Source organism: Eurytemora carolleeae, unplaced genomic scaffold (genome assembly GCF_000591075.1).
Source record: "Eurytemora carolleeae unplaced genomic scaffold, Eaff_2.0 scaffold398, whole genome shotgun sequence".
Lineage (NCBI taxonomy): Eukaryota > Metazoa > Arthropoda > Copepoda > Calanoida > Temoridae > Eurytemora > Eurytemora carolleeae.
The window spans coordinates 149,373-170,772 of record NW_019396317.1 but is presented as its reverse complement, the minus strand read 5'-3'; the positions used below and the strand labels follow the sequence as shown (position 1 = coordinate 170,772).

Below are 21,400 nucleotides of genomic sequence, written 5' to 3'. Positions count from 1 at the left end.
AAGATGAGCAAGGATCCGACCATGGAGGTTGACGAGGATGAAGAGGCAAGACAGGTCCCACAGAAAGATGAGGTAATTTTCAAATATCCAGATAGATTTATCTAGAATGATCTAGATTGATCTAGATTGATCTAGATTTTTCCAGATTGATCTAGGATAGCTCCAGGTAGATCCAAGGAGAATAATGTTCTATATAAGGACAGTTCTAGTGATGATGATGATGGATAGGATAATGTTTATATATATGTATAAGGATGATGATGCTGAGGATAGTTCTAGTGATGATGATAATGGAGAGGATAATGTTTATATATGTATTGTATAAGGATGATGATGCTGAGGATAGTTCTAGTGATGATGATGATGGAGAGGATAATGTTTATATACCTGGAGATAAACTTGAGGAGGGAGAAACTCTGACGGTAAATTAACTCTATCATAATTTCACGACATTAACCTTTAAACCTATACTTACTGAACGATGAACGAGATCTCGTCGGTGATCTTTCTGACGAGCGAAAGTTCGCAGTCGTCTTATTTGTTGTAGAAATCCACGAGTGACTTTTTGTAAAATCTGGGATGATTAATTTTTAGTTAGAATAACGAAGAATTATCGATATTGATGGCACTCTAAAAATTAAACTTATTATTGATTTTTATTTTCATTTTCCAATCCTTTCATCGTTGAGAAATTATTAAGATTTAATTTGATTTTGATTTATTTAATTGTTCAGGTTGATGAAAATGCATATAATATTTACCATCAGTGTAGCCTAGGACCTCCTTGTTTATCATTCGATATTATTCACGATCAGGTACAGTTCAGCTTTGTAAAAAACTTCGGAATAAGTACAGTCTGACCCCCCCCCCCCCCCCCCCCNGGGGGGGGGGGGGGGGGGGTAGAGTTCTCATATTATAAATTCTGAGCTAAACTTGGCTCTGAAAAGATTCTGCTATGCTACTCCAGGTTCCAAACAAACTGTGGACCCAGTCGGTCAGTTGATTTAACGTTTTGTTGGAAACATTTTGAAGTGATTTAACCCAGCTTTATCTTTAATATCGCTCTTTTTCTTATGTTTTGTGTACACTGTACAGTTTCTCGAATTTAATTACTAACAATTTGATCTACGGGTTCAGTTCCACTGGTTTAGATTTTTTCTCACTAGGTTTTTTAAAGGAATATGGATGTTGGAATATTGAGAAAGCAATAAACTAATAAACCCCACTGTTTTTTTACCAGTGAGCAAATAAAACAAGAATTTAAATTGAAGGAACTTATTTCATTTTTTAATAATATTTTTGTTTAAATCCCCTTTAATTTAGGTGAAGCAGGATTATCCTTTAAGTGTGACATGTGTTGCTGGTACTCAGGCTGCTAAGGAATTCAAACCTTGACAAAATTTTAATATTCATTATTAATATTATTATGATGCTGTTGTTAAATAAGCTTCTTTCCTCCATATAGGCATGGGTCCCTACATTGTTTTTACTGCTTGCATTTGGGTTTATTTGATACATTTTAAAGTAAACATTATTTCTGGCCCAAACATTTTTTGCAAAATCCTGATGAAACCTTTTCCTGTAAATGATTGATTTAGGAAAATTAAATTTTTTTGCTAGAGTAGAAGAGTTTTTCTTCAATTTCTACTACAATCCTATTCGTAAGTTTAATCTGATGATATTTTAAGGTTTGAATTACTCTGCTAGGTGACAGCAAACAACATTATAGTATTCCGGATGAGTAACTTGAACTGTGTCCGTCCGAGGGATGAGGACGAGGATAGTGATATCGATGAACCGGAAGAGGAGAAACCGTTCCTAAAGATGGCCGGGATAAAACATGCAGGATGTGTCAATAGAGTTAAATACACTAAGATAGGTGAGTTAACATCGTCATGTACCATGCAACACTAGCAGCAGATAACCTAGGGGGAAAACGTTTATCTTGTCTATTCCCAATACATTTATTCTCTCGTCATAGTTTTCTCAAAATGGAAGTTTGTATACTTTTTAGTGCTTTTGTTACATTTTTGTCTATATTTTGGAATTAACAAAATATCTGAAGTTTAAAAAGGGACTACTTTTTTCTATCCTATTTATCTTTTTAAGTGTCCGACTCCTTGCCAACTTGAAGACAGACAAAGCTTGGTTCTGGCCGTTTTTTTTTTGTACGATAATGTACATGGAGAATCGTTTTTGCAGAAACATCAGATGTTAATGTAAATAATTATCCTGAATCTTTAGTACTCCCTGTATTTTCAGATCTTATAATTATTATTATTATTATTTAAATGTCTGAAGAAAGAAATAAACTCTTGTCAAACTCTTGATTAGGAATTTTTAGCTGAACTAAACCAAGACTATATCAGGTCCAACCCCTGTAGCTGCAGCCTGGGGTGAGAATGGAACTGTTGGAGTATGGAACCTGACGAATGTTCTCTCCAGACTAGATTTACCAGGGAAGGAGGTTTACAAGGAGGAAACTACTCCGCTCCAGGCATTCTCAGGACACGGGACAGAAGGGTTTGCTCTAGACTGGAGCGGGACAGAATCAGGAGTTCTAGCCTCAGGAGATTGTAATAAGGTAGATAAACATTTAACTTTTATCAAGATTTAGATAGTTAACGGGGTTTGTAGTATGTTTGCAGAGCTGAAAACTTTAGAATGGGATATCCTTAATACCGATCGGTTAACTAATCTAAAGATTTTAAAAAAGAGGAGAACAAGCCTTATTCAATCTCGATATTAAGAAAAAGAGTGGATCAAGCATTAATCCCGATATCCACCATTCAAAAGTTCCCAGCTCTGAATAGTATTGTCGAGTCTTATTTAATTTTGGTGTTCATTACGGGAAGATTAAACGATCCAGTTTTAAATCAAATCAAATCAAATCATTTATTTCTGAAAAAAAAATATTTACGAATTTAATTTATACAAGTCACAATATGTAAAATATTATTTTCCGCAGCAGGCGGACTCAATAGCCTGGAGCTGTTTTAGCTGAGCCCCCTTGTTAACCAAATTCTTTAATTGAATGATAACATTTAAAAAAAAACACATACACAAAAAGAACTAAGGAGAAAAATCAGTGCAGCATGAATCGAAGGTTGGGCATGAAGACAGAGAGGGATTCATAACGTAAACAGAGAGTAATTAATATATTTGATTTTAAGTAAGATCTTGGGCTCAAAGTAAACTGCAACTGCAAAAAATTAAGGAGGGGGGATGAGTGCGTAATCCACCACTGGGGCCCAATCCCATTTACTGGGAGAGTATCTGCCTTCTCGGTGTATCATGCATCCCTCAACCCCAATCCCCTCAAAACTTCCATAAAATAATCATCGCAAAATATTGGATCAAGATCAACATTTACCCCCATATTACAAGGGGGAGGGGGGATGAGTGCATGATCTCCCACTGGGGCCCAATCCCATTCACTGACATTTGAACATGAGAGATAATTTACTAATTAATTAAACTCGGGGCGATCATTTAAAAGTTCTCATTTTAAGTAAACTACTTCAGGTTTATACAACGAAATTTACGCAGGAACTGAACACTTGCCACAAACTCAAATTTTCTAAACCTTTCATCTTAGCAATCTGATGTCGTTAACCTTTAATGCTTTAAATAGTAAATTTTGATATATCTGTAGCAAATGCCTAACTCCAAAAAGTTCTCTTAAGTCTGTACGCTACGATATTTATTACAAATCTATTATCTAATACTCAAGGTATTACAGGTTGGTTGTAAAGATATAGGGATTATAAAAAAGAGTTTGCGGCAAGTGTTCAGTTCCTTTATTTGTTTCTAGAATATCCATGTGTGGAGTCCAGCGGAGGGAGGAGTTTGGAATATCAATTCAGCTCCATACTCATCCCATACAAGATCTGTAGAAGATATAAGGCAGGAGGGATTCATTAAACAACATTTTAATTTCAAGGGACTCTCCTATTAAGAATAGGAGAGTCCGAATCACATGTACATTCGTAACTTTTATCTGAGTTACAAAAGTAAGATGTTGTCGCTTTTTTATCTTAAAAATGGGAGAAGGAACTGAGTTTTTGCCTCAAACTCTGATTTTCTAACCCCTAAATCTTTGCAATCCAATGTCGTTTACCTATGATATTTCAAACTATGAATTCTGTTAGATCAAGCATTCGTTAATTTTTGAATATAAAATGTTTACACTATCAGGTTGCAAAGATATTGGCATTACAAAAATTTGAGTCTGTTGCAAAAACTTTGTTAATTTTAGCAATTTTCTTAATTATCTGCGGCATAAATGCGCAAGTCATTTTTAAAGAGAAATCTGAGCTGAAAGTAACTTCATTTTTGATCAGATAACTCCTTTTTTTAAATGACAAATTTTTGTTGAGAAATTATTATTAAAACAAATAAAAAATCATTTAATTAATCCTCCTGGTCCCCAGATGGTCTCCGAATGAAAAAAGTGTGATGGCGTCCTGCTCCTGTGATAGAACAATAAAAATCTGGGATGTGCGTGCTGAGCCAAGCCAGGCCTGCATGTTAACCCAGGGAAATGCGCATTTTTCAGACGTGAACGTGATCGACTGGAACCCAAGTGATCCTTTTATCATTTCCGGCGGGGACGACGGAATTATTAAAGTCTGGGATTTAAGAAGTTTCGGCGGTATTTCCGACCCTGTTGCAACCTTTAAACATCACACCAGTCCAGTGACGAGTTTAGAGTGGCATAAAGACGATAATACAGTGTTTGCTAGCAGTGGAGCGGACGATCAGGTAGAAATAAATTTTTTTTTCGACATTGCGTAATTTTGGCTTTACATAGTAAAATTAAAATTATTTCATTCTGAACTGAATTCAGATTGCATTGTGGGATCTAGCTCTAGAGAGAGATACAGAAGCTGGAGCTGAAGATGAGAAACTAAAGGGTTTACCTCCACAACTTCTCTTTATACACCAGGAAACCTTTACAGTGGGCCTATTAGTGTCGACCCTTGCCTTCAGTTCAATCCTTTCCTTATTCCTTATCCTGGAGATATATCCATCTCCTTCTGTTCAATCCTTTCCTTATTCCTTATCCTGGAGATATATCCATCTCCTTCAGTTCAATCCTTTCCTTATCCTGGAGATATATCCATCTCCTTCATTTCAATCCTCATTCTTCTTTCTTACCCTGCATTTTATCCTTTATTAAATCCTAACAATCCTTATAATGGACAGTTTCCAGTTTAATAACTAAATGTTTTAATGATCAAACTGTAAGGTTTATTTCTTATCAGGGTTTACAAGATATAAAAGAGGTTCACTGGCACTCGAAAATATCTGGCCTTATTGTCGCAACTTCACACACGGGCTTTGATGTTTTCAAAACAATCAGCGTCTAGCATTTTTTTGCCACAAATTTTCTATTTTTTTTTCAGAATCAAAATGAACTAAACAAGAGGATTTAGCAGGACGGAGTGCAGGATGAGTTCTGAGGAGGATAGTTTGGTTGGATATGATACAAGTGAGGTGAAACAAGATAGATCAAACTCTCTCACCTCTGTTATTCTCCAGCTTGCCAACGCATGGAATATCATTCCAGAATCCCCGGAGAAACGTAAGCATTTATTCTAGTAGCTTTATCTTGAGGGGGTTGAGGAGAGGGGGGTGGAAGGTTATAGATGATTTAGTTCTAGAATATGCATAAAACCTAACTTCTGAAACAAAATTTTATTTTTAAGAAAGTTTCTCTTTGTAAATTGAATGTTTTTGTTTTCTAGAAGTACGGGTGGAAACTAACAATGAATGTGCCGAAGAAAATAAATCAAGACGGAGCAAAGTTAAACACAGGAGAAGTTCCCTGGATATCTCCAGTACTAAACCTAAGAAACTAGAGACGAGGAGAACTTCGTTGATCTCTAGTACAAGAACAGATTCAGATAGTTCTAGTGATAATAAAGAAACTAAATCAAATAAAAGTGAAGGATTAGAAGACGAATCCGAAAGTAGGACTGAACCTGAAGATGTAGAACTAGATATGCAACCTGAGACCGAAAATGGGAGAATTGGATTAGAAGATACCATCAGGAATAGAGTCGGTTCAGACCAGGTCATACAAAGTGAACTGAAAAGACGCAGTAAGGTTGGATCAGAAAACAAATCCCGGAGCAGGGTTGGATCAGAAGATAAAACTCGGAGTAGGGTTGGATCAGAAGATAAACCTCGGAGTAGGGTTGGATCGAAAGATGAACCGCGGAGTAAGGTTGAATCAGAAGATGAACCGCGGAGTAGGGTTGGATCGAAAGATGAACCGTGGAGTAGGGTTGAATTAGAAGATGAACCGCGGAGTAAGGTTGGATCAGAAGATAAATCTCGGAGTAGGGTTGGATCAGAAGATAAATCTCGGAGTAGGGTTGGATCTGAGGATGATAAAATGAGTACGGACGCATCGTGTGAAAACCCGGTAGATTCTCTTGAATCTGTAAAGGAAAAGGGAAACATAATAGAAGATCCATCAAGAGTTAGTAAAGATGAAGTTGATAGTGCTCATCTGGACAAGGTTGGTTCGCAGGAGGACGGGATATCTGAAGTATTAGGGTAAGATTTTTATTTTTTAAACTAAAACGTCTATTTTTGTTTTGATTTGGTCACTTATACTGGGAGAGGCCAGAGGGGCTATTAATTTAAACACAAAATATGAATGATTTGCATTTTAATTTTTTTGCAGGACTGACAGTGAAGGAGCAAAAGATTCTGAGGATGAGAAGGAAACTGAGAAGAATAAAAACTGTGATCAGAAGCTCTCTTCACTTGTCTCTGTTCGCCTTGAGAGAGTCGACGGAACCAGTTCATCACAGATTGATGATTTTGATACTGAAGAGGAAAACTTTCAGGGAGGGTTTCTAGAAATGGTTTTAAGACCGGATGAGGAAGAAAATCTCCCAAAAATAGACTCCACAAAGAAAGATATAGGAGCTGAACCCAGAGAAGAACCTGGAGTTTCTAATACAAGAGAAACCCGGCGAGGGCGCAGTATGACTGGTTTAGACAAGGATAAATCAAAAGATTTTAAATCCCAAGATGTTCGACAAACCAGGAGTGGGCGAGATAGTACTCCAGAGGGTCGGTTGACCAGACGAACTGCTGAAAACACACCTCAAGGACGGATAACGAAGAGAACTGCGTCAATACCAGTTCTGCAGAGTAAGAAAAATGCGGAAGCGTCTCCATCCCGATCCACAAGAGGATCTGAATCAGTTTCGACCAATGCTAGGGATGAATCCGTCCCTGACGTGAGATCCAGACGAAGTTTAGGAGATGTTAAACAAGGATACAGTTCTGAACTCAGAGAAACGCGGTCTAGCCAGGATATTAAGGATGTTAAACCCCTACGAAAGAAAGAACTAGAAAGGAAGAAAGATAAAAACGTCGAAAGCGGTGAAGAAGACAAAATCGAAACAAGACGAACAAGGCAAACTGGAGATTCTTCAACAAAAGAAAAACCAGAATCATCAAAAGAGGAAAAATCTAGAAGAACTAGAGAAAACTCAACAGAGGAATCCAAACCTTTATCCGATATGGTTTCTGAACCAAGATTAACTAGACAAGCAAAGGATTCAGTAGAAGGACGAGAACCACGAAGAACTAGAGAAAGATCTCCGGGTTTGAAGGATACTAGGAGTGATGAGACGAACCGGGATATGACTGAGAGCTCACCTGACACAAGATCCCGGAAACATGATACCAGCTCGGATGGAAGACTAAGACGACGAGTCCGGGATAGTTCAGAAGATGAGATAACAAAAAATTCTGAAGAGATCAGAGTAACAAGGAGTGGCACCGAATTATCAATTGGGTAAAAACTTATTAATTTCTACATTTGTCTGAATCAAGGTCTAATATTTCCAGCACTCTTAAATTTTTTAAATGCATGTTTTTCGAAACGGTTTATTTTTTTTCGATTTGAAAAAAACTAATGTTTAAGTTCTGCTGAAAGTCCTTCAAAAAACAGTCGAAGTCCCAGACATGGATCTGGTGGCTCAGCTTCTCCTAAAAAGGTAATCAGGGGCAAATATTTTTTAAATTAATTTTTCCCTCCTTAAAAAAATCCCCTCTCTAGAAAAAAAGTTTATTTTTGAAGAGTTCGGGAATAAATTATCAAAAAGTAAATAGTCAGTTAAAAAAGAGAAAATAGTCTGCATTATTCCCCTCCCCCCCCCCCCCATTACATTTTAATTTTTTTAATTTTGTAAGTATATTATTTGAATAAATAGAATTGGCACATATAGATATTACCAAGATTCGCCTTAACAGTTTTAAAATAGGAGGACGGAAGCGTTGTAAGTTTAGTGAAGAAAAAGAAGAAAAAGTTTGGAGTCGGACTGAAGGGAAGGTTGGTTCATGAATCGGAGATACTCAAACGGGTTCAACAACTCAAGGTACTTGTAGATAGCATGGGATACGACACAGGACTTAATGTAAGGATAGATGGAGAGGAGGGAGTAAAAGGGTCACTTAATCACAGTTATTGAAACTTTAGGTATTTCAGAACTAAATAAATTATCCTATTATCCTAAATATTCACAGAAACGGAAAGAATTAGGCCTGAACTAAACAACAATCATTGAATAGCGAACGATTTGTAAGATCTTCTGCTGAGTCAACATTTTGAATAATGAAAAATAGAATCTTTTAGAGCATTCATGTTAAAATATGTTAAACTTCTCACATTTTTAAAGAGTCACATAAGAACTTTAAAACAGATAAAAACATGCCGAACCAGATGGTATTGGAATATTGATAACTCGACATTATTTCAGGCCAAAGGATTGTGGGTAGACAAGAAAATCCCCAAGGGAGCTACTGAACCCAAAACTAAAGTGCACTGGGACTTCGTGTTGGAAGAGATGACCTGGCTCTCAGATGTAAGTTTTATTTGCTTATAGGAACCAAGTGTATCCAGTGTCCAACCCCACCCCCTTACCCCTTTCCCAGGTTTCGAAATATTATCTTTTTCAAAATTGCCGTATTATGGTTAAAAACAAACAGTTTTTACAGTTCATTTTTATATTGACATACTAGAATAAGCATGTTTTAACTTTTTAAGTTAGTTAAACAAAAACAGCTTTCTTCCCAACATTTTCTTAATGAAATTTTAAATTTTGAAATTAATACTATTCATAAGGAGGAAAAAATTAAATATAATTTTGTTTTCTGGATCCGAACCGAATCCAAGTGACAGAATATCATCCAAAATAAACATTACTAACTTTTTCTCAAAACACAAATCCTGAACCATTTTATCGTTTGACGGATTAAGGATCCGATGCGATCCACACAACAATTTAATCTAACCCCCCCCCCCCCCCCCACTTAATTTCTTGGTCGGAGTTGCTGTTTACTTGTGAGCCCAAGTTCTTAATTAAAATCCATTATATTAATTACTCTCTGTTTACTTTATGAATCCCTCTCTATCTCCATCCCCCACCTTTGATTTATGCTGCACACTCATTATTTCTTCTGTATGTTTTTTTGAAATTTTTTTAAAATCAATTAAAGCTAAAACAGCCCCAGGCTATTGAGTCCGCAAGCTGCGGAAAATAGTATTTTATATTGTGATTAAAAATTAAATTCATAAAATATTGTTTTTTTTGCATTAATAAATGATTTGATTTGATTTGATATGATTTGATATGTAAATAAACCAAAGATGAAATATCAGAAGTTCTAATATTTTTTACTGTCGAAATTTCGTATTTTGTAAGGTTCATCTGAAAAAGCAGATTTTCCCCCCAAAAAACTGTTCTGTTTATCTTATAAAATTTGAACTTGTCCCATTACCGGAAATTTATTTATTTTATTTTGATAGGTTGTTCAAAAGGAAGTTAAAATCAAGAAAGCTAACGCACGCAAATGTGCTGCTATGGTTCAGAAGCACTTCAAAGACAAAGAACTCTCTGCACTGCGCGCGGAAAAAGCACGCGAGGCAAATCTTCGAAAGATCGCTGCAGGCATGGCACGTGAGGTGAAAGTGTTCTGGGGGAACGCCCAGAAGCTGTTTGAGTGGAGGGTAAAGCAAAAGCTGGAGAAGAAGAGGAAGGAAGCTCTGGACCAGCATCTAAACTATATAGTCGATAAGACGGAGAAATACTCGACACTTCTGGCGGAGAGTTTGGCGGAGAATGTGAGCGGACAGGTTGGCGACATGATTTTTTTGTAGATGGGATTTTTATCGCTGAATTTATATATTAAAGAGAAATTTTGAGAATGTAAAAAATTTAAATCGCTTGAAAAAAGCCCCCCCCCCCCCACAGTGTGTCCAGAACTTTTTTGTTGGTGCATATATTTCAATGAAAAACGCTAGCTAAGCCCATTTTTAGTGGAAATTTCAGATTTTTATTCCAAAATTGACCTAACTGCCCTCAGACCGTTGCACTAGTCTGTTTTGAATTTTCCCATTTTGAAATTTGTTTAAAGTTTTTTTTAAAACATGATAAGAAATCTGGAACATTCTGCAAGGCAATTTGTTGTTTCTGTTAAGTAATGAGCCAAACCTTCAAAAAATATTAATTTTAAGGCTTACAAACACGTTTGGTATCTTTCCGCCATTTTAAAAATAAGTAAAAAATGAAAAAAATTGTGATAAAAAATTCACTTCGGAAAGAAACATTGAAAACAATTTTTAAAATTCTTTTTATTCATAATAACTATTAAGTGATCAAACATTGTTCTTCGTGAAAATTAAGCTTCGCACACAGGATTTTGAACAACGCAAGAAATTATTAATTTCAGCAGAATATTTTTTTTAATTATTGGCTCAACTTTGAACTGCTCTCTCAACCCTGAAAGGAATAAAATTGTTTTAAATCTCTTTTTGTTCTGGTTCTCAACATATTGTTAGAAAATAAAATTAGTTTTTTTCTGAGGGGTCAAAACTTGAATTTTTACCGGCCCTGGAAACACTGTGCCCCCTAGAAAGGGGACCTTAAGGACAAAGATAAAAAATACATCTTTGTGCATAATTTTTTCGATTTTTAAAACCTTCTCTTTAGGTTAGTAGAGCTGAGAGTGTGTGTAGCGGAGACACTGAGGAAGATATTGCCGGAGACGGAGAATACAACCCGGAAAGTGGAAGTAGTGATGATGAGGAAACCATTGACCAGGAGGAGACATGTGAACCTGACACCAAGAGAGAACAGGAACTCGAGGAGTTGGAGGAGGGAGCTGAGGTTCCTATTGAGGAACTACTCCGTAAATATTATCCAGACCAGTTTCCAGACTCCGATCCCAAACCTGAGATAAAAGAGGAGATAACTAAGGATGAGACTGAAAGCTCTGGGAGTAGACGGAGAAGGAAACCTGTGGATTTTGCCGAGGTTGAAAGAAAGATTGCCGAGGAAGATGTGAAACTTGGTGTTAAACCAGTAGAAGATATTAAAGAAGAAAAGTTGGAAGAAGAGAAAGCAGAAAATGTAAGAACAACCGATGAGAAAATCGAAAAAGATAAAAATAAAGAAGGGAGATCTGAAAAAGACACAGACAACGATGATAAAACCAATGGTGAAAAAGTCGAGGAAGAAAAGGAGGAGGTGAAGGAAGAGTCTGATGAGTCGACTGATGAGGATGAGAAGGATCCAGGAATAAAATCTTTGGTCGAAGGAGAGGATAAACTAGAAGAATATGCAAGTATGGCGGCTAAATTTCAACCCACTGGAAACACACTTGAGACAACTACTGTTAAAACTAAGATACCTTCACTCCTCAAACATACGCTCCGTGAGTATCAGCATATTGGTTTGGATTGGTTGGTTTCTCTCTATGAGCGAAGTTTGAACGGAATCCTAGCAGATGAGATGGGATTAGGAAAGACAATTCAAACTATAGCACTACTAGCACACCTGGCGGTGGATCGCGAAAACTGGGGACCTCATCTTATCGTTGTTCCAACATCCGTCATGCTCAACTGGGAGATGGAGATAAAGAAATGGTGTCCTGGGTTCAAGGTCATGGTGTACTTTGGTAGTCAGAAGGAGCGTAAGATGAAGAGAGTGGGTTGGACTAAACCCAATGCATTTCATATTTGCATCACTTCCTATAAGCTGGTTATTCAGGATCACAGTAGTTTCAGAAGGTTTAAGTGGCAATACTTTATCCTGGATGAAGCGCAACACATTAAAAACTTTAAATCTCAACGGTGGCAGCTTCTACTGAACTTTGCATCTCTAGGTCGTCTTCTTCTCACTGGAACTCCGCTTCAGAACAATCTCATGGAGCTCTGGTCCCTCATGCACTTCCTCATGCCTCACGTCTTCGAATCCCATAGGGACTTCAAGGAGTGGTTCTCCAACCCTCTGACTGGGATGGTTGAGGGGAACAACGAGTACAACGATAATCTGATCAAACGGTTACACAAGGTTCTCCGTCCGTTCATTCTTCGACGATTAAAGAACGAGGTCGAGAAACAGCTGCCTAAGAAGTATGAGCATCTTGTAAAATGTCCGCTATCTAAACGTCAAAGATTTCTCTATGATGATTTTATGTCAAGGGCAAAGACAAAAGAGACGTTGTCCAGTGGAAACCTACTCTCTGTGATCAATGTATTGATGCAGCTACGTAAATGTTGTAATCATCCAAATCTCTTTGAACCACGTCCAACTCTATCACCGTTTGTAATGCAGGCAGTTACTTTCCAGTTTCCTAAACTTGTCCACCACTGTCGGGACTACAATGTTTGGAAAGATATTGATCTCTCTTCGTCACCCCTTCTTCTGATCCACCATGAGATGAATATTGATCCTTACACGTCCTTCCGCACCAGTAGTCTCAAGTGTTCTAACCGGAGAATGTTGCATCCACCCTCCTCCGATTCTAAACTAATGTGTCCTAGCAACAAGATGAGATTTCAGGTGAAAACTCAAAACCCTCCCGTCCCTAAACAAGAAATAGAATTTCAGTCACCTGTACTTCACCTACAGCAGACCGGAATAGGATACGTTATACCAGCGCGCAACCTCTCCAACAAGGATATGTGGTTGTGGCAGGACGGACATAAGCTGAAAACTCCGTCCGGCTATTTCCAGATTGCCAAGGTACCTAGAGTAGAAATATCTGCTGCGTCCCAGGTTGATAATGAAAAAGATTTCCCTCTCTGGTCTCCACCCCGGAAGGTTCAGAAACTTGAAGCAAAGAAACCAGAAGAAACTCCAAAGGAAACTAAAGTAGAGGAACCCGAGGAAATTATGCGTCGAAAGATTCCACGAGTAAACAATAAACGAACGGCTAAGGGAATATTTAGCCTTGGTGTATTTGCATCGGAGAAACTAACCCTAGCGGCCAAATCTCCAAACAAGGCAAAGAAACGTCGACTAGAAGCCAAGGCAAGAGAAGCTGAACTTAATCTACCAAGTTTCATCTCTGCCAAAGACGCGTTTATAATTAGCCGCAGAAAAAGAAATTTTGCGTTAAACAACCGACGATGTGAGTTTTTGCCCTTATATGGAAGTGAGTTGGTGGAGACTATACAACAAATGTGTTTTATCCCTAGAGAAGCACTAAGAACAGGATTAGAACAGTTAACGTGTCGGCCTAAAATAAACCCGTATAAACAGGAGATTAAATGCTATAGTAGTCATAGACTAATACAAACCATGGACTCTGCAGTTGCTAGAATCACACAAATTTTTGATAGATTTCTTATCAATGTTCCAAAGACCTGGACTGCGGCTAGGAGAGACTTATCCAACCAGGATGATGATCCTAAACATAAACGGTTTCCCGGTGATTTCCTTATCTCAAGGTTTCAGGTTCAAACTCCTGATACAAGGTTGATCCAATATGACTGCGGTAAACTCCAGGTTCTCTCTTCTCTTCTTCGGACACTTCATACAGGGGGACATAGAGCCTTAATATTTACTCAGATGACCAAGATGTTGGATATTCTGGAGAGTTTCCTGAACTACCACGGCTATGTCTACATGAGACTGGACGGTTCCACGAAGGTTGAGATGAGACAGGCTTTGATGGAACGCTTTAACAACAGTAACAAGTACTTTATCTTTATCCTGTCAACTAGATCTGGAGGGGTTGGGATAAATTTGACAGGTGCTGATACAGTTATATTCTACGACAGTGATTGGAACCCAACCATGGACGCTCAAGCTCAGGATAGATGTCATAGGATTGGACAGACCAGGGACGTTCACATCTACAGGTTGATCAGTGAGAGGACGGTTGAGGAGAACATCCTAAAGAAAGCAAATCAGAAAAGATTGCTCGGAGATCTAGCGATCGAGGGAGGAAACTTTACAACTGCATTCTTTAAAAAACAAACTATTCATGATTTGTTTGAGGAAACATCATCTGCAACCAATGAGGATCTAAAGAAAACTGAAGCTGAAGCTCCAAAAAAATCCATTGGAGTGTTTGAAACTGCTCTGGCTACTGCTGAGGATGATACTGATCGACAAGCAACTAGGGTTGCTAGAGCTGAAGAGAATGAAGATGAACAAGATTTCAACGAACAGACTGAAGATGATCAGTTCCAGGCTGTCCTCTCCGAACTAAGTAAAGTTGAGGTCTACGCTTTGCACCACCTGGAGTGGCAGGAGGAAGGTTGGGTTCAGGAGCAGTTAGATTTTGCTCAGGCTGAGATTGAGGCTAGAAAAGAAGAATTTGATGCTGAGAAGATGGATGAGTTAACTCAGGAGATCAGAGAGGAGCTTGGTGATGAGTCTAGTGAAGACGAGGAGGAGGAAGAAAACAATGATGTGGATGATGAAGAAGGAGATGAGACGGAAGAGGAGGATTATGCTCCGGATGGAAGTGGAAGTGATGATGAAGCAACTATTGAGAAAGATGAGAAGGATGGAGAAGATGAGAACAAGGACAATGAAATCAATATGCTGGAGAATGATGCCGAGGTTCCTGTTGAAAACCTTATTAAACTTTACTACCCGGAGCAGTACAAGGAGATGGATCTTGAGGTTGCAGAGCTACCCGAGGGACTAGAAGTAGGAGAAGGCGGAGAATTTGTCTCTAGCGAGGTTTACGCAGTTGTTGCACACTTGGATGAGGAGCAACACAAGAATGGGACGGATATATACGATGGTGTAGATGGTGAAGTTGATGAGGAAGCCGAGCTCAATCACGGAGAATTACATGTTGAATCTTCAGAGATTTTGAACGAAGAGGAGAACCTCGAAACCGAAGCTGAACTTGATGCTGTAGCTGAACTTGTAGCTAAAGCTGAACTTGATGCTGTAGCTGAACTTGAAGCTAAAGCTGAACTTGAAGCTAATGCTGAACTTAAAGCTGAAGCTGAAATTGAAGCTGAGGCTGAACATGAAGCTGTACCTGAATTAGGAGCTGAACCTGAACTCGAAGCTGAACATGAACATGATGCTGAACACGAACCAATGGAAATTGAACGCCAGTTTTAACGAAGGGGATCACTTATTGGAATAATATAGGATCATAGTGTCGATTCTCATACTGTAGCATTTGTATAAAAGTAAGGAATCACCAGATTAAGTATAGTGTCCAATGATGAATTTAAATTCACAATGAGCCAATCTTGTAAAATATGTACATTGTTCTCTCCTTGTTAGCCCACGTTTTTCACAACTGTTAATATTTTGCTATTCAATTTCCAACGTAAGGAACTAAAAGAAATCTCACCAAATTGAACGTTACAAACCGTGCCAATTTAAATATTGATGAGTTATGCAATCAAGTATTTATTAAATGTATCATTCCTTGCTTAACGCATTTCATTTTTATACTTTCTCTAAACTTCAGAAGATGAAATGAAATTAAGAAACTATTGAGGAGGCGGAAGACGACAATGCTGACCCCGACGGAGTTGACCATATCGGGCTGCAAGGTTACCTTTATTATTAAAAATATAGTAATAGCCAATAGATATTATAAATGGTAAAATTTCTACAAAAAAGAATAGTTAAATGTAGTTAGACCAGATAATCAAAAGAAAAAAATCAGTTGAACCGAGTAGACAAAGTTGAACCTCTTCTCTTCAAGTTAAACTAGCTCACCAATCTAGCTTTTTATTAAGTCATGATTATTTTTGGATTTCTTCAAAGTCCTATTTAAATACGTTTTTAAAATAAACAGTTTTAAGTTAGCCTTTTGAGGGCACGAAGAAAATTGAGATTAAGAACTGTTGGAAGGAATGGGGGGAGGAGTGGAGAACCTGACAAAAAAGTTGAAAAAGATTTTTTTTATTATTATTCTCAGGATATTTTGAGAAAGGGAGTCTGAATATTTTTTTACATTGTAACGGACTTAATATTTTTTTTAGATGTTACGGACTTTCTTTTTTATTTGATATCTGACATAATGAGCAGCTTCTATTTTTTAAATTCTGTTTAATTCTCTGATTTTCTCTTTAAAGTTTATTAAAACAAATCTAAATTTTTTCCTCGCAATACTCTGATCCAATATCCATGTTCTGAAAAGAAATAAATAGATTTTTCTATTTGTTTTTATTGATATAATTATAAATTAATTAAATAACCTTTTTCCTTTCTTACATTGAAAGAACAGTTGGTTGCCGGAAGATTCTTTAATTAAGAAATTAAAAATTTAAATGATTTTTTCTTCTTTTTATGAAGAGAGATGTATTGAGATTCTGATTATTTAGGTTAAATTCCCTGCTAAAGCTTATGGATCCCAGATTGCGATGATGTCCAAGATTATTCTAAGTTTACAGCGCAGTCAGAACTCACTTTTGGAATCCCCAACAGGTTAGGATTACGTATAGTTTATTTTTAGATAAAACAAGAGTTAAACTGAGACCAAAGCTGACATATTTCGGAACAAACTCAATCGGTTCTTATCCCTGTCCAAAGTCTCTTTGTCTATTCAATTCAATTTGTTATTGTCTCAGGCTGTAATTGTATTAATCCCCAGAATCAAACTTAAAGTTCACGCTGTGGATATCAAGATGAGCCAATGGGAAAAAGCGCAAGCAAAAGCTTAAGCCTCTGTTCCTTAGTCAGTTTGTGTCATATAAACTTGATTAAAAAAACTACATATGTTATATTTATAATTAAAACTTAGTGAAATAAATGTATGTATAGTTCTCTAAACCTAAGTTGTATTGGTGAAAGTGTTCAGTTTTTTATGTAATTTGTTTGTTGAGTTTGGTATTTATTCCCTATTTTCATTTGTTTATACTTGACAGAATTAAAGAAAATAAGAAAAATAAGCACATGTGTAGTTTTCACTATTTTTAATTTGATTATCCAGGTTCTGGTAAATCTCTGGCTTTACTGTGTGCCTCGCTAGCCTGGCAGGAAACTGAACAGAAGAGAGTAACAGAGTTTAATAGTTTACTAGAGCAAGCAACAGCTAATCAGGTGAAACATATTTTCTTTAATAATCATTCTTTTCCAGTTCCACCCCGTCACCCATTTTGAAAATTATTTTTTGGGTGACAAGCATCAAAACGAGTCAAAAAAACATACCTTTTAATTTCGAATTTTTCGTTATTTCTCCAAGACATCGAAAGTGAATTATTTTGAAAATATATAGTATATATAAATAACCTTGTCAGGTTACCAAATTATTTTTGCTACAGTAAGTTCGGTCAGCCCATGGATACGTTTCGGCGGCTAGGAGCGCCGACCCCTATTTCATTGAATGATGGGTTGTCCTTTAATAATAATAATAATAATGGACAACAATAACAGCAATAAAGAAAGAAACATATTTTTTAGCGTAGATTGTTCCTAGATAAATAATGTTAAAAACAATATAGGATCCCGCGATAAGAGATGCGCTGCTGTCAATGGCCGGACCTGGTGTAGAAATGCAGGTAGGGACACTCTGGGACAGCTTTGATCAAAATCATAAAACCATATTTTGCAAAAGAAATCAATTACCACAATTTTAAATCTTTACTGTTCACATGCCTTTAGTGCGCGCTGTACAGAAATATTGATGAATGTTATTAAAACAATAATTGATATTTTTGGGGATACAAATACAAAGCTAGAAAATTACATGAAGCTAGTTAAAGTTTTATTTTGGGTTCTTAAAGACGGAGGCTTTCAGATCTCTTTTCGTAATGCTTTTATTTTATAATTTCTTAAAAATTTATTTGTTTCCGAGATGGAATTTAAAGAATTTGAGCCGCGGTTTAAATCCGCCAAAACCCTTTTTAAATTAAGCGCCGGTTTAAATATTGAAACATTTGATACAATTTTAAGTGGAACCAACCATACTTAAACCGCGGCTTAAATTTAAACCGCCGCTTAAATTCTTTAAATTCGGCCACCGTTTAATAATATTTTTATTCCATCCAAGCTTAGTCTTTCATTGCTATCTTGCTAATTACAGACTAAAGACTGTATTTATTGTTTTAATATTATTAATATAATTATTGGATTATTTTGTTCCAGGATGAACCGGTTGGATTATCAGGAACAGGGTTTAATACTGAGAGCACTGCATCTGATTTGATTAAACTACAAGCTGCTGGCGAGGGGGGAGGATTTATTCCAGGTTTAAAATCATTATTTAGCACATGTGTTTTTCCCTCAAGGCCAAAGGACTATCGAAGAATATGAAAAGCCATCAATTCTGAGAGTTACATGCTTGATTCACCAGTCACCACGGTACCTTTATAATTAAAATATTCTTGTTTTTCTTTTTGAAAATTGTTTATTTTCAAATGCGATTTATTTTAAGTATAGAGATAACCTGCGGATTTATGCAGCAATAACAAGAAGGGAAATTGTCAGAATTTAAAGGGTGCCGTTGTGAGTTGGGCACATCACTTTAGAAATAGAGAGAGTTCTTGATTTTAGTTCAGAGCTTTTTTGATATGTTCCTTTAGATCCTGATGAGGATGATTTTGCCGAACCAAGTGCTAAACGTCAGAAAACTAATGGTCCTGATGAGAACTCTGTAGGGTTCCATCTACCAGCTGGAGATGTTCCTGGTTTAGCTCCGGGTTGTAATCTTCTCCGTATGCCGAAGAAGCAGAAGGTTCCAACAATATTCTTTGGAACGAGGACACACAAGCAGGTTTCTCAGATCGTTAGGAACCTCATTAGTCTAAATAATATTTTGTAACTCAAACTTTTTGTCAGTATTCATGGCTACCATTGTTTATTATTACATTAAATTTGTTGCACTGAAATTATAGTAAAGTTTTAAGGTCAAACACATTCAATGAATAATGAAAAAGCCCGAGATGAGTGAAAATAAACAATGGTTATCAAAGTAGATCAACGCGTAAATTACATAAGAGAAAACTGGAATTTACTTTTATTTAAATTGAAAAATTGTAATTAATTGGAATAGAATATTTTGGTAAGACTAATGGTTATCAGGGAGCTGAATAAGACTGCTTACTCCGGAGTAAGGATGACGATCCTTGGATCCCGAGAGCACACTTGTATTCATCCAACCATTAGTCGATCCTTTAATAAGAACCAGGACTGCCAGGAGCTCATGGATAAGAAGAAAGGAGGTGGATGCAGGTGAGAAGAATATTAAGGATAGATTCAGGAGGTTGGAGAATGATCGGGAGACCATCTTAGGTGTTAGGTTTTATATAATTGAGTGCCAAATACTTTCCAGATAAAACATTTTTCGAAGTGTTACATTTATACTATTTAAAAGGGAAAGTAAAATACTTTTCGGGAAATTAAATCAAGTAAATCAAATCGATTCAGGGATTTTATTTATGAGCTGTGCTCTAGGCAAAGCACACACTTATACAAGAGGTTAAAAGTTCGACCCTTATCTATTTTTTAGGTTTCAGATGAACGTGAAATCCAAGCTTGCGTCCCACTATAGCCTGAGGTTCCATCTCGGACACGAAAATGCCTGGGACCTTGAGGATATTGTCAAGGTAAGCAGTCTACTCAGAGATATCCTGACAGGGCCCAAAGATGAGATTTTGACTTATTTCTTATTTTAAAAAATTCCAATACATACATTTTTTATTTAATCAATTGGAGATGGTTTTAGAATATCCCTGGTTTTTAACTCTCTGGTTTACAGACCATTAGTTTCACATTCACAAAAATGTTATGCAAAGTTAAGTTGTACTTTTTGTATATCAAAGATTTTTAAATACATTGATGTAAGTCTAATACGCAAATCCCTCAAGATTAAGTTTTGTTAAACGATTTATTCTCTTAGGTTGGGAAGAAGGTAAAATGCTGTCCCTACTTCTCAGTAAGAGAACTACGAAGTACTGCTCAGCTTGTAATCTGTCCTTACAACTACTTGGTTGATCCTAAGATTAGAAAAAGTATGGAGATTAATCTCAAAAACCAGATTGTCGTCCTTGACGAGGCTCATAATATAGAGGACAGTGCAAGAGACGCTGTCAGTGGAAGTTTTAACATCGACGATATTGCCATCGCGATGCAGGAGTGTGAGAAGATGGTTGGGTTTAAGATCTTGGAGCAGGTTCACAGTGGACTAGCGGATTTCTGTAGCAGGCTGGCCAACTGGATGCAGAAATGCATTGATAGTAAACCTGACTATAGTGATTTCAACTCCAGTTCTCGTGTTTGGACCGGAACTAGTGGTATAGCGGAATGGAATGAGATGGTGTTTGCTCCATCTAACTATACAGCTGTCAAGAGTATGCTGGAGGATGCGCTCAAGGAGCAAGCTGCAGCTACCGAGGAGCAGGAGGCTGGGGAGGAGAATACACTGATTCTTTCTAAGAAAGCTACAGATGTATTGGACGGAATCTTTATGTTGCTCGAGTATATGAATACACGAGAATCTATTTACAGAGATGATTATAGGATGGCCGTGGTTCGATCCCAGGCTAGGAAGAAGGGTGGAGCAGGAAAGGGTTGGATGGGAAAAGGAGAGAATGCTCTGGTCAATGTGATTAACTTGCATTTCTGGTGTTTAAACCCTGCAGTTTGTTTTGACGAACTGAAGGACATATGTCGGAGTATAGTTCTTACTAGTGGAACCCTTTCACCCATTGTAACCTTTGCATCGGAGTTGGACGTCAAGTTTCCAATCACATTGGAGGCTGATCACGTGATAGATCGTAAGCAGGTCTGGGTTGGGACCCTGAGTCACGGACCCACCGGGCACAACCTGAACGCAACCTACAGGAACACTGAGACGCTAACGTTCCAGGATGAGATTGGCAAACTAGTGGAGAGTATGTGTCGGAATATCCCCCACGGTATTCTGGTGTTCCTACCCAGCTACAAGATGCTGGACAACATGGTTAACAGATGGCAGGCTACAGGTACCTGGGCCGGGATACTAGAGAAGAAAACTATAGTTCGGGAACCCAGGTATTCAACTTTGTATTAATAAACAATAAAAATACCATCCATACTTTTGATAATTGTACAAAGACATCTACTAGCCGTTTTTAGATTAAGGATGAATATACCAATGACATTTGGGAAAGCGAAAA

The 21,400-nt window shown here is 37.3% G+C and overlaps 4 protein-coding genes across 5 annotated transcripts in view; all 4 read left to right on the top strand.

Annotated features, from left to right (window-relative positions):
• LOC111700810 (glutamate-rich WD repeat-containing protein 1) lies at positions 1-5,410 on the top strand. The gene is made up of 10 exons (XM_023471852.1): positions 1-72; positions 327-422; positions 735-815; positions 1,324-1,380; positions 1,708-1,879; positions 2,370-2,584; positions 3,815-3,906; positions 4,434-4,764; positions 4,850-4,948; positions 5,268-5,410. Exons 1-10 carry the CDS (start codon positions 4-6, stop codon positions 5,370-5,372), a joined length of 1,317 nt encoding a protein of 438 aa, XP_023327620.1. The 5' UTR covers positions 1-3; the 3' UTR covers positions 5,373-5,410.
• On the top strand, positions 5,391-15,767 carry LOC111700804 (helicase SWR1). Its single transcript, XM_023471844.1, has 8 exons — positions 5,391-5,587; positions 5,751-6,567; positions 6,698-7,825; positions 7,955-8,027; positions 8,295-8,408; positions 8,790-8,894; positions 9,839-10,165; positions 11,022-15,767. The coding sequence occupies exons 1-8, from the start codon at positions 5,455-5,457 to the stop codon at positions 15,405-15,407; spliced, it is 7,083 nt and encodes a 2,360-aa protein (XP_023327612.1). The 5' UTR covers positions 5,391-5,454; the 3' UTR covers positions 15,408-15,767.
• Positions 15,765-21,400, top strand: part of LOC111700805 (Fanconi anemia group J protein) — a 10,145-nt gene continuing 4,509 nt past the window's right edge. For both annotated transcript variants that reach the window (XM_023471846.1, XM_023471845.1), the window contains exons 1-9: positions 15,765-15,850; positions 16,628-16,730; positions 17,236-17,345; positions 17,747-17,803; positions 18,390-18,492; positions 18,827-19,034; positions 19,326-19,475; positions 19,753-19,849; positions 20,143-21,275. In XM_023471846.1, coding sequence (XP_023327614.1) covers positions 15,812-15,850; positions 16,628-16,730; positions 17,236-17,345; positions 17,747-17,803; positions 18,390-18,492; positions 18,827-19,034; positions 19,326-19,475; positions 19,753-19,849; positions 20,143-21,275 — 2,000 coding nt within the window. In that variant the 5' untranslated portion in view covers positions 15,765-15,811. The remainder of the gene's footprint in view (positions 15,851-16,627; positions 16,731-17,235; positions 17,346-17,746; positions 17,804-18,389; positions 18,493-18,826; positions 19,035-19,325; positions 19,476-19,752; positions 19,850-20,142; positions 21,276-21,400) is intronic.
• Positions 19,713-21,400, top strand: part of LOC111700809 (trifunctional enzyme subunit beta, mitochondrial) — a 15,167-nt gene continuing 13,479 nt past the window's right edge. Inside the window, exon 1 of the mRNA XM_023471851.1 lies at positions 19,713-19,721. The gene's annotated coding sequence lies outside the window, so the exon portion shown is untranslated. The remainder of the gene's footprint in view (positions 19,722-21,400) is intronic.

Coding starts and splice junctions, on each gene's coding strand:
- LOC111700810 (XM_023471852.1), top strand. CDS start 4: ATGAGCAAGGATCCGACCATGGAGGTTGACGAGGATGAAGAGGCAAGA. Junction 73..326: donor AGGTCCCACAGAAAGATGAG/GTAATTTTCAAA, acceptor GTATTGTATAAG/GATGATGATGCTGAGGATAG. Junction 2,585..3,814: donor CCTCAGGAGATTGTAATAAG/GTAGATAAACAT, acceptor ATTTGTTTCTAG/AATATCCATGTGTGGAGTCC.
- LOC111700804 (XM_023471844.1), top strand. CDS start 5,455: ATGAGTTCTGAGGAGGATAGTTTGGTTGGATATGATACAAGTGAGGTG. Junction 8,895..9,838: donor AGATGACCTGGCTCTCAGAT/GTAAGTTTTATT, acceptor TTATTTTGATAG/GTTGTTCAAAAGGAAGTTAA. Junction 10,166..11,021: donor CGGAGAATGTGAGCGGACAG/GTTGGCGACATG, acceptor CCTTCTCTTTAG/GTTAGTAGAGCTGAGAGTGT.